Genomic DNA, 12,616 nt, shown 5'->3' on the forward strand with positions numbered 1-12,616 from the left:
TCCATAGCTCTGTCTATTAATCTGAGAGTGGTCACATTTCTCCAGGCCCATCCCTCAGCTTTTTACCAAAACAGAGGCGGGGTGGGGTGACTGGTTTGTTATTGTTTCATCTGTGGATTTGTCCTTTAAAACAGCTGCATATTATCAAGTGTCACGAACAAAAAGGTAAACAATAGGTCTATAGCAAATGCAGCATATGGCTTTAATTTTTCACATGTAAATAGCACTTTTCATTAGTGCTCAAAGCATGCCATTCCACGAGTGCAGCATTTTTCAACTGGAATCAATGAGTCCAATCAGTCCTCCATGACAACAAAATTATAAACAGTAGCGCTGGTTAATAAATCCTTAGTTTTGGGGTCATGCTCAGGTAAAACAATTTGGCTAATCTATACTTCAATATTTCCAAGTCCTATTCTTGAAGATCAAGGGGTATTAACATTTATTGGAATGACTGGAATTCTGTTAGACTTTGGTTTTTAATGTAAAGATATCATTATATGTAGTAGAAAACAATGGGTTAGAAGAAGCCTACATAACCAACCCATAAAGTAAAATTTAACATCCATATATAGCCAGCTATGTAAACTTTAACATTGATTTATCCTGCAATAGATGTCGTTCAATTGGTAACATGCATTTGTCTTCTTCTAATGCCTCTTAAGGGGAAAGTCATCTAAAAGTAATGGAATGTAATCAGATTATGTTACTGAGTTTGGGTAATCCAAACTGTTGGGACAGCCTCATGTAGGCCCTAACAGCAGAGCTTTCTTTTTAGCACCATGGAGTGAATCCTTACGACTGCTACACCTGGCTATCAGCAGAGCCTTGTCTGAAAGCGAAACAGTTCATTCAGCCTCATTTAATGCCTTTTCAGAACAAGTCAGAACATTAAGCTATGTTATGAGGGGGAAAGGGACCCAATTATTAGGATGAACCACATGGGCTACTAACAGCTTACTACACAACATACACTTATGTATACTGTAGCTAAGAAAGTAATACTATCTCCCTGGCAAATTACATCTTTTACAGTGCATTCGGAAGGTATTCAGACCCCTTGACTTTTCCACATTTTGCTACAGCCACAGCAGCATACAATACAGTTTTGGACTCACCTGGTTGTGCTGTGCTCACAAAAACAGAAAGGTGGCGCGGTGGTCTTCGTGTGCAAATTATGTCATCAAAATTTGTCATCAAAGTCAGTCATTCTCTGGATTTACGGTGCTTTTAAGACAACTGGTAACTCTGGGGGGGGAAATAAAGTTGAATCATGGATGTCAGTGATCTTCAGGTCAGAACTCTAGAAAGAGGCGCAAGTTGGATGACCATTCAAAACGTTTTTTTCCCCCCAGTCGGAGCTGTTTTTTACCGAGTTCCCAGTTGTCTTGAACTCACTGAAGTCTGAGATTACCCAAATCCGAGTTTCCAGTTGTTTTGAACTGTCATGCTGGATTGACAGAAACCTTTCTGGCCCATGTTGTTGAATGTTTATCCTTTTAAGTTTGGAAAAGAGACCCTTAAACCCAGACTTGGACCACACATCAACTCCACTGAACAGCAGGCTAGTGATCGCTTTGCAACGCTTTCAGTTAGCCACACTGATTCCATCCAAACTAATCATTGTTGAATTTGCAATTTCCAACTTGTTGTGTAATGTTTATGTCCAATGGCCGATGAGCACCGATACGTTTTATCCATAATTTCTCTCCATATGACAAGGATTGAAAAGGATTTTGCCAATAGATTATCGACTTGATTCATGACGATGACTGCTTATCTAGCTTGCTAGCTAAGATTTTGAAAGTATGATGTTGACATGATCAGTCCAATCAAAGCTACAGTAGCTATAACGTGATGTGAAGTAATCTTATTTGTGGCCAATGACCTTGAGCCTTCTTGGATGGGCACTTCTAATGTAACTCTACTGCAGCACCCAACAGGCTTGAATTTTCGAGCTCTCCCCATAGATTTTGCAGTGACGTTGTGTCCCCATGAGTGACAGTACACTGAGACAATCACGGCGCAACTAGAGAACATTATCAACCCCTACTGTATTTTCTGCTGGCTGCCCCACCACCACAGAAAGCACTGAGCTAGGCTGAAACACCAACATTTTGGAGCTGCCTTAGTATACATATCTCCCTGGCATATTACATTAGTTACAGTGCATTCGGAAGGTATTCCACATTTTGTTACAGCCTTATTCTAAAATTGATTAAACTGTTTCCCCCAATCTACACACAATGACAAAACAAAAACAGGTTTTTCTAAATTTTTGAAAAATCACATTTACATAAGTATTCAGACCCTTCACTCAATTATTTGTTGAGGCACCTTTAGCAGCGATTACAGCCTCGAGTCTTCTTGGGTATGATGTTACAAGCTTGGCACACCTGTATTTTGCAAGTTTGTCCCATTCTTCTCTGCAGATCGTCGCAAGCTATGTCAGCTCACTTTCGCTGCACAGCTATTTTCAGGTATCTCCAGAGATGTTTGATCAGGTTCAAGTCCGGGCTCTGGCTGGCCCACTGAAGGACATTGACACTTGTCCCGAAGCCACTCATGCGTTGTCTTGACTATGTGCTTAGGGTGGTTGGCCTGTTGGAAGGTGAACCTTCGTCCCAGTCTGAGGTCCTGAGCACTCTGGTTTTCATCAAGGATCTTTCTGTACTTTTCTTCGTTCATCTTTCCCTCAACCTGACTAGTCTCCCAGTCCTTGCCGCTGAAAAACATCCCCACAGCATGATGCTGCCACAACCATGCTTCAGCATAGGGATAGTGTCTGTCTTCAATCTTGGTTTCATCAGACCAGTAAATCTTGTTTCTCATGGTCTGAGAGTCCTTTAGGTGCCTTTTGGCAAACTCCAAGCAGGCTGTCATGTGCCTTTTACTGAGCTCTACCATAAAGGCAGAGATGGTTGTCCTTCTGGAAGGTTCTCCCATCTCCACAGAGCTCGGTCAGAGTGACCATCGGGTTCTTGGTCACCTCCCTGACCATGGCCCTTCTCCCCGATTGCTCAGTTTGGCTGGGCAGCCAGCTCTAGAAAGTCTTGGTGGTTCCAAACTTCTTCCATTTAAGAATGATGGAGGCCACTGTGTTCTTGGGGACCTTCAATGCAGCAGAAATTCTTTGGCACCCATCCCCAGATCTGTGCTTCAACACAATCCTGTCTCGGAGCTTTACGGACAATTCCTTCCACCTCATGGCTTGGTTTTTGCTTTGACATGCACTGTCAACTGTGGGACCTTATATAGACAAGGGTGTGCCTTTCCAAATCATGTCCAATCAATTGATTTTACCACAGGTGGACTCCAATCAAGTTCTAGAAATATCTCAAGGATGATCAATGGAAACAGGATCCACCTGAGCTCACTTTCAAGTCTCATAGCAAAGGGTCTGAATACAAATATAAATGTGTTTTTTAAAAATTTGTAATAAAGTTGTAAACATTTCTAAAAACCTGTTTTAGTTTTGTCATTATAGGTTACTGCGTGTAGATTGATGAGGAAAAATTGTTATTTAATCCATTTTAGAATGAGGCTGTAACGTAACGAAATGTGGAAAAAGTGAAGGGGTCTGAAAACTTTCCGAATGCACTGTATGCAGCAGCATACAAGACATTTTTAGACTCACCTGGTTGTGCTGTGCTCACAAAAACAGAAAGGTGTCGCGGTGGTCCTCGTGCAAATTTTGTCATGAAAATTTGTCATCAAAGTCGGTCATTCTCTGGATTTATGGTGCTTTTAAGACAACTGGCAACTCTGGGGAAAAGAAAGTTGAATCATGACGTCAGTGATCTTCAGGTCAGAGCTCTAGAAAGAGGCGCAAGTTGAATGACCGTTCAAAGCGTTTTTTCCCCCCAGTTGGAACTGATTTTTACCGAGTTCCCAGTTGTCTTGGACTCACTGAAGTCTTGAGATTTTCCAGTTTTTGTTTTGAACTGTCATGCTGGATTGACAGAAACTTTTTTGGCCCATGTTGTTGTGTAATGTTTATGTCCAATGGCCGATGAGCACCGATACGTTTTATCTATAATTTCTCTCCATATGACAAGGATTTTGCCAATAGATTGTCGACGTGATTCATGATGATGACTGCTTGTCTAGCTTGCTAGCTAAGATTTATGTATGATGTTGACATGATCAGTCCAATCAAAGAAAGCTACGGTAGTTATAACATTATTTGATGTAATTTTATTTGTGGCCTTCTTGGATGGACACATCTAAATGTAACTCTATGGCAGCACCCAACAGGCTTGAATTGTCGAGCTCTCCCGGTAGATTTTGCGGTGATGTTGTGTCCCCATGAGTAACAGTATACTGAGACAATCACAGCGCAACTAGAGAACATTATCAACCCCTACTGTATTTTCTGCTGGCTGCCCCACCACCACAGAAAACACTGAGCTAGGCTGAAACACCTGCATTTTGGAGCTGTCTTACTCAAGAAAGCAAAAAACAGACCATGTTTGTATGCAGCTTTACTAACTCAATTATGTTTTTTTACATTGTTTGCAAACATGCAAAACAAAAGGTGGGGCTCTGGGTATATTGTATATCTTAAATGTATGCCTACATTCAGATATACCCTTCCATTTCTTGGCTGGGACAGGGATGTAGTTTCGATGTGCCAATTTGTGGGGAAGTTCTCTGCATTTGAAGCTACTAAACCCAAGAAACTGGTGTGCGAGATTCTTAATATGTTTAACAAGCTCGGACTCCATGTTATCAGATCAATTGTGTTGTGTGCCTCTTTCGCACAGATAAATATTTGTTTTCTTTTTTTGTGAATGTACCTCTGTGAAATTCTGTAAAAAATTTTCCTTGCTGCTGCTCAAATGAACTTCCCTTCCTTGGCTGCGCTCTTAAGAACCTCAAGGGGGGCTAGACCCCTGCTTGTTTTACACTTGTATACACGGGGTATGATGATATCTGCAACAATAAAAATGCACCATTTTGATTTCATATGGATTGCAAAAACACATTGCAAAAATAATATGCATATTATTCATAAAACGGACAAACAAGGGGGGCTAGACCCCTGCTTGTTTTACACTTGTATACACGGGGTATGATGATATCTGCAACAATAAAAATGCACCATTTTGATTTCATATGGATTGCAAAAACACATTGCAAAAATAATATGCATATTATTCATAAAACGGACAAACTGTAATCACCATTTGGATGGGGTATGGTGGTCATTGGCTCAACTTACCCCAAGGCAAACATTTGGACCATATTAGGCTACACAGCTACAAGGATGCACTTTCATGCTGGGTTTATTCCATGCAGCATAAAGAGAACCAAACTGATTTATACAACAATCTTAAAACGATCTGGTTTAGATACAAGAATCATGAAACCTATAAGACAAAAGATTTATTTGACTTTGTGAAAAGTTTTTGGGACCAGCTTGCTTACTACTTTTCCCATGTGGTTTCCATGTGGTTTCTAGACTCCATTAAATGATAACCTATTATACATTTTGTGTACGGTTTCCTAGAAAGAAGGGGTGGCTCAACTTACCCCACTCTCCCCTACTGCTATTAACAGACCAAAACAACGATGTCTCTACAACCATGAACAACATTAAATGTAAATAAGAAAAGTTTGGTATTAATACAGGATTAATAAAAACAAAAGTATGTAATCTTGCATGGTTCTCTTTTGTACCAGTGACCGTTCAAGAGCATACTGTTATGCGTGCCTTCGGTTGGCCTGACATCATCCTATAAGCCAGATGCACCGGCTCCGTGAGGTTCGCCTTAAAGGTGTACACGTGAGTCTTCCCACTGCACTGGCTGACGTTATAGAAGCTCAACCTCTGAGTCTTAAAACTCAGCGTGATCTCCAGTCTATGTACTGCCGGGGTTCTCTTCAATGGGACATCATGGCCCTGCTCAAAGGACCTGAGCAGGTTATCGAACCACATCAGGCACCAGGAGCCACGGCTACTCTCTAGGGCACTCGCTAGCCCGCTGCGTGCTAGCGCCCCGCTGTAGCACACCCCTATAATCCAGGGAGAAGATCCGTCCAGCTCCACCTCCCAGCGATGCTCGCCTCCGTAGAAGCTCTGGGTGCTCAGCACCTGGAGGAAGTTGCTAAACCTTGTTGGCAGGGCCGGGTAAGGCTGCTTTTTGGTGCTGAAGGTCACCGTCTTCAGGTCCTCCGACAGCACCAAGCTGGGGTGGGCAGTGTCCAGGTCAAAGGTCACCTCTGAGGGGTTGAGGGCGTTGCGTAGGCAACGCTGGGCCGTCCCGAGTCCCTCCCTCAGCTCTGCGCTCCTCCGTTCCAGCTCGTCGCAAGCGCGGCCTGGGTTAACTTTCGACTCAGGACTGGTGTTGTCGTGGTCCAGCTCCTCTAGAGGTTGCTGGGCCATCAGCTCCATGATGCGCGGTTGTGCCTCCTGAAGCCCCTCACTGAACACCCCACTGTCTTCCTCGGTCAGGAGGGATTTGGCTCGGAGCTGGGCCTCCCTCAACTTCTCTCGGATCTCGGAGACTTGGTGTACTCGGGTGCCTAGGCTCTCCTCGGTGGGGCGCAGTTCCTCTTCAATCAACTCTGTCATCCCAGTAACGTAGTTGATCGTCAGCTCAGTCATCTGCTCCAGCAGCTTGGCTGCCTTTCCTCTCAGAAGGGCATTGGCGGCCCTGATCTCGACCTCCCTCTCCTCCTCCCTCCTCAGCTGGTCCTCAGCCATCTGCAGCCTCACCGTCAACTCCGTTACCTGAGACGCTAATAGAAGTTTAGACTTGTCCATTATCACCTTCTCCATCTTGGTCAGTTGGTTTTTCAGAAAAGTAGGGGGCGCTGCAGCTGCATCTGCCAAGCCTGTGTGTTGTAACTCCTGTTGCTCTATGTCTAATAGACATTCAGAGGTCTTACCATAATTTCTCTGGTTAGTTGACAATACCCCCTGGTGGCAATCACCACCATCTCCATCTGTGATGGATCTGACCTTTCCTGTTGTGGTGGCTTTATAGCTCTCGATGATGCTGCACATCTTGAAGTTCTTCACAAGGGCCTGGGGACCCTGGTACTCAACCTGGCATTCGGGACAGCAGTGGTGGGCCGTGTCAGTGTCCATGTACTTCTCAAGGCAGGCTGAGCAGTAGACGTGGCCGCAGGGCAGGGACACAGGGTCGGAGAAGAGTTGCAGGCAGATAGGGCAGCTCAGGTCCAGCACGAGGGGTCCTTCAGTCTCAAACAGTGACATGCTGGCAGTGGCAGGCTCTAAAATGAACAATAAAAAAAGCAACAAAGAGTTGTAAAAACACATATTTTTTTTTTTTTAAATTCAGGTAACTTTGCAAGCAATTAGTAGTATATAGGGATTTCTTACTTTGAATTACATTATATGTAGTTCAATACAACTGAAGGAGACCTTAATGTGTGAGTCAAGATCACTCCGAGTCATAATACAAGCCAAGATCTACCTGTGAATTTTTTACATTTGGGCTTTTCTAATAACCAATTTCTTGTGGTTATTGTTCATGCAATGCCTGGGAGAAATCCTCACTATAGTATCTGCAATTTGGTAGTACGCCCAGACCCTTTTTTGAGAACGATATCTCAGTTTCAATGTCTCAGCTTGGAGAGAAGAAGCTTTGTGAGGTATTGGTTTGTCACATGCATAAACCAGTATTGGTCTGTCACATGAATAGCAATAGCAAACATTAATGAGAATTAATTATGAATAAGCTAAATCATGCAATTATTACTTTGTGTAAGTATATAAGAGAACTAACGGGACTGCCCCGTGAGAGCTCCTGATCGACATGTGTACTTGGTGCATTGAGTTGGTTGGAACCTCTCCAGTGCGCTGATAAAGAATGATTCATTTAAGATTGACTTTGAGTGTCCCAGTGTATGAATTTCCACAACATTCCGCAATTAAAATAAATAAATAATGGCTTTAAAAACGTATGCCTACGCAACATTAACCAATTAAAAACAGTTCTGTAGCAATGAGGTTAGTGGAGTAGGCTATGGGCCCAATACATTAGCACGGCATATTGGCTATGCTTGAATTGCCCTGCCAATGTTGTTCTTCTCTGATCATTTTGAAATTATATTTCAACATGTTAGGTATAGGATCACACTGGTAATAGATCATTTGTTGTATTACTTGTGAGGCACAGCTGAGTGAGCATAATAATTTCTAGATTGTTTTTTTACTGGACTGATGGCCTGCATCTGATGGTCAGTCTGAGGGGAGGGAGGGCGCAGCGGTGAGGCTACCTCTCACCCGACTCATATCCCGCTGCTCGCTCTACCTCCCTCCACTGAGCAAAGTGAACACCGTCTTCCAGCTGATGGCGAAACAAGTCGCACTGAATTATTTCTGCCTCATGCACCAATTCATGTTGTTCATCCTATGACCAGAGAAAGTGAAATATTCCTTGATATTACAAAAGACAAGCCGCCAATAATAACAACGCAAGCTTATCGGAACACTTTGCCATACTCACTCATTGCATCTGCAGTGCTGGTTGTAGCATAAGTAGGGAGAATGCACATTTTATGGCTTATAAGTGTTGAACGAAGTGTTACTGATTAACAACTTAAATTAAAAAACAGCAGCTTTGTGCTGTATTCGATTACTTAGGGCCGATTTCAAGTTTTCATAACAATCGGAAATCGGTATATATAAAAAAATAACTTTTTTACACCTTTATTTAACTAGGCAAGTCAGTTAAGAACACATTCTTATTTTCAATGACAGCCTAGGAACGGTGGGTTAACTGCCTTGTTCAGGGGCAGAACGACAGATTTTTACCTTGTCAGCTCAGGGATTCAATCTTGCAACCTTACGGTTAACTAGTCCAACGCTCTAACCACCTGCCTCACGAGGAGCCCGCCTGTTACGTGAATGCAGTAAGTAGCCAAGGTAAGTTGCTAGCTAGCATTAAACTTATCTTATAAAAAACAATCAATCATAATCACTAGTTATAACTACACATGGTTGATGATATCACTAGTTTATCTAGCGTGTCCTGCGTTGCATATAATCGATGCAGTGCGCATTCGCGAAAAAGGACTGTCGTTGCTCTAACGTGTACCTAACCATAAACATCAATGCCTTTCTTAAAATCAATACACAGAAGTATATATTTTTAAACCTGCATATTTAGCTAAAAGAAATCCAGGTTAGCAGGCAATATTGACCAGGTGAAATTGTGTCACTTCTCTTGCATTCATTGCACGCAGAGTCAGGGTATATGCAACAGTTTGGGCCGCCTGGCTCATTGCGAACTCATTTGCCAGAATCTCTCGCTCTGAGGCTTGGAGTAGTTGTTCCCCTTGCTCTGCATGGGTAACGCTGCTTCGAGGGTGGCTGTTGTCGATGTGTTCCTGGTTCGAGCCCAGGTAGCGGTGAGGAGAGGGATGGAAGCTATACTGTTACACTGTCAATACTAAAGCGCCTATAAGAACATCCAATAGTCAAAGGTATATGAAATACAAATCGTAGAGAGAGAAATAGTCCTATAATTCCTATAATAACTACAACCTAAAACTTCTTAACTGGGAATATTGAAGACTCATGTTAAAAGGAACCACCAGCTTTCATATGTTCTGAGCAAGGAACTTAAACCTTAGCTTTCTTACATGGCACATATTGCACTTTTGCTTTCTTCTCCAACACTGTGTTTTTGCATTATTTAAACCAAATTGAACATGTTTCATTATTTATTTGAAGCTAAATTGATTTTATTTATGTATTATATTAAGTTAAAATAAGTGTAAATTCAGTATTGTTGTAATTGTCAGTATTACAAATAAATATCGGCTGATTAATCGGTATCGGATTTTTTTGGTCCTCCAATAATCGGTATCGGTGTTGAAAAATCATAATCGGTCGACCTCTAGTCCGAATTCCCTTTTCCCGCACTATATTGAAATGCCAATATGCATTCTACAAAAAGGTGGAATATGCAAAATATGATAACACAACTGATGGCAGTAGCTAACTAGCCAGCTAACCTCTGTAGCTAGCCAGCAAGCAACGCTAAAGAGATTGCAAAAGGGTTCGCATAACTCCCGCCAAACAAAAAAATAGTTTTTCTAAATATTAATCTAGCTGGCTAGCATTTATGAGGCCAGCAAATACGTTCCTTATGTCCTCCAACATTATAATGAAAAGGTGCCGGATTTGCGTTTATCGTTGAAGGAATGAGTGTTACACTGAGGCCTGTACTCTGGAGCGGGATTGATTTGGAGGTGGATGGTCCGTCATGGTCTGGGGCAGTGTGTCACAGCATCATCGGACTGAGCTTGTTGTCATTGCAGGCAATCGCAACGCTGTGCGTTACAGGAAAGACATCCTCCTCCCTCGTGGTATCCTTCCTGCAGGCTCATCCTGAAGTTTTTATAACTGTGATCTTAATTGCCTACTGTCTGTAAGCTGTTAGTGTCTTAACGACCATGCCACAGGTGCATGTTCATGAATTGTTTATGGTGCATTGAACAAGCATGGGAAACAGTGTTTAAACCCTTTACAATGAAGATCTGTCTAGTTATTTGGATTTTTAAGAGTGATCTTTTAAAGACAGGGTCCTGAAAAAGGGACTTTTCTTTTTTGTTGATACTGAATTTAGGATATACTCTGGTTGGCCTGAAACAGTCTTCCTCAAGTCACGTTCAACTGTCGGAGACAATTGGAGCACAATGGTCTGCCTTCATATCATAGGCCTGAATTATCTAAAGCTTAATAATAGCCACACCAAACTGTCAAACATTTCTAAACTGTATTAGGGTAATATCAAAGTCAAGCTATTGTTTATAGGGAAAATACGAGCAGAAGAGCAACAGTAAACCAGGCAAAAAACATAAAACCCTCCCTCCAGTAAATTTCGATCTGTCCCTTAGAGTATGTTTGGTTGGCTAAAACATGCAGTTACGTCTCTCAGGGTTGTAAACTGAGGAAACATACACCCGGTAATGGTTTAATCATTTGATTAATCAAACAGCTACCATCAAACAATAGTATTAAACCTACTTACTCTTGTACAGTAGAGCAGGCCGTATTATATCATGTGGATGTGTCAGGTAAATTAATTTGCCTTGACCTAGCCTAGAAATGAAACAAATCTTACCCGCAAACCCTGTAGCCCTTCTGAATGAAGTAGAACCTATACTAGTTCATAAAGAAACTCAGACATTTGGAAATCTTATAACACATCCCAAATGTATACCGCGTGACTAGGCTAAACTTAGGCAACATGTCAGATCTCTCCACAAACTGTGGCCCTTGTGAGCTCAAGGTCCAATATGTCTACGACAGTTGAGTCGCAGATAACTTTCGATTTCCTGGGAATTCAGTTTCTAATTCACGCTGCCGCGCCACATTCACGTAAACTCGCGGGATCAGGTGGCTTTGGAAGTTTCTATTCCCGGTGTCGCTGTAATACAAAACATGCAATTAACCATAATAAAAGTATCTTACCTAAAATGCTGTTTAGTAGGACACGATATTTTCAACGTGGAGACCTTGTCGTTGTTGATATTGCATTAAAATCCGACTTTTTCTCGCGCGCGCATTCGGATAGGAACTGCACCGATCAGCACCTGTACATCACCGCACAACTGGGGATGGTAATTTAGTTAGGTCGATACTAACAGTGAAGACAAACTAGAAACATGATAGTTGTCTTGAATTAGCCGTAGCCTACTTCCACCGTGACATCAAAAGTGCCTGTCCATGATGAAATGAATTATTAACCTACTTCCTGTTATGTTACAAGTTACCTGGGCGTTCACTGTAATTACAGTCAATAAAATAAGAGTGGAACAGTCCTATTCTGTAATATTAAAAAGGGATAGTAAATCCAGATTACATTTCGGTTTCCTTACCCTATAAGCAGTCCATGCTTAGGCGTCCCTGGAACTGTTTTCACATGCTAACGTTTTAGCATTTGTGGCATAAATCCCATTACATCATTTTTTGGGCATCATATTCAAAGTGCCAGGGAAACTAACCCAAAGTATAGCTTGCTGCCATAGGTTTTCCATAGACTGCTTAAGCCTTCCGCATGCTTCGAGTTTAAACTCGGCAAGGCGAACGAGTGTGCTCATATCCTCCCTTAAAAGACGGTTGGTTAATTTTGAGACGCCATAGCCAGTAATCAGAATTAATCGAAGAACGCAAAAAAATCTGTCATTAAATTTAGACATTTTTGTCAAGGAGATTTTACATCCAACTAAGATGTTGATGCAGTATTTCTCAAGTGGAAAAATGTGAATAAAAACGATTTGTAAACACTTAATTGAAGAATCACCTACGTAGGGGCATAGTTCGGCTACTGACTTTGGCTTGCCTCTAGACATTTTTGTGTGTGCACTAGCAGCCGAAATAACCCTTGCCGAAAACCAAAACAAACAAAAAAGTCATAAAATGCTGTTGCCAGATAATTGAATGTTCATTTCTCTACCATAAGCCACCTCCAACGTTGTTTTAAATAAATAATTTGGCAGTACATCCAACCAGCCTCACAACTGCAAACCATGTGTATGGCATTGTGTGGGCGAGCGGTTTGCAGATGTCAACGTTGTGAACAGAGTGTCCCATGGTGGCGGTGGGGTTATGGTATGTGCAGGTATAATCTAC

General features: G+C 42.1%; 1 protein-coding gene across 6 annotated transcripts; it reads right to left on the reverse strand.

The window, feature by feature from the left end:
• Positions 1-5,262: 5,262 nt before the first annotated feature.
• Positions 5,263-11,994, reverse strand: LOC120065394 (E3 ubiquitin/ISG15 ligase TRIM25-like). Of its 6 annotated transcripts, none has more exons than XM_039016375.1 (3): positions 11,863-11,994; positions 11,456-11,595; positions 5,263-7,242 (listed from the first exon to the last, which is right to left on the reverse strand). In XM_039016375.1, the coding sequence occupies exon 3, from the start codon at positions 7,223-7,225 to the stop codon at positions 5,693-5,695; it is 1,533 nt and encodes a 510-aa protein (XP_038872303.1). In that variant the 5' UTR covers positions 7,226-7,242; positions 11,456-11,595; positions 11,863-11,994; the 3' UTR covers positions 5,263-5,692. The 6 variants fall into 6 exon arrangements, with proteins under 6 accessions (XP_038872303.1, XP_038872306.1, XP_038872305.1 ...); XM_039016378.1 differs by lacking the exons at positions 11,456-11,595; positions 11,863-11,994 and adding an exon at positions 11,106-11,275 and having other exon boundaries at positions 5,263-6,744; positions 6,895-7,242; XM_039016377.1 differs by lacking the exon at positions 11,456-11,595.
• Positions 11,995-12,616: the final 622 nt, after the last annotated feature.

The sequence above is a fragment of the Salvelinus namaycush genome, chromosome 20 (assembly GCF_016432855.1).
Source record: "Salvelinus namaycush isolate Seneca chromosome 20, SaNama_1.0, whole genome shotgun sequence".
Taxonomy (NCBI): Eukaryota; Metazoa; Chordata; class Actinopteri; order Salmoniformes; family Salmonidae; genus Salvelinus; species Salvelinus namaycush.

Excerpts from the sequence above, each read along its gene's own strand:
- LOC120065394 (XM_039016377.1), bottom strand. The coding sequence starts at position 7,225 with ATGTCACTGTTTGAGACTGAAGGACCCCTCGTGCTGGACCTGAGCTGC.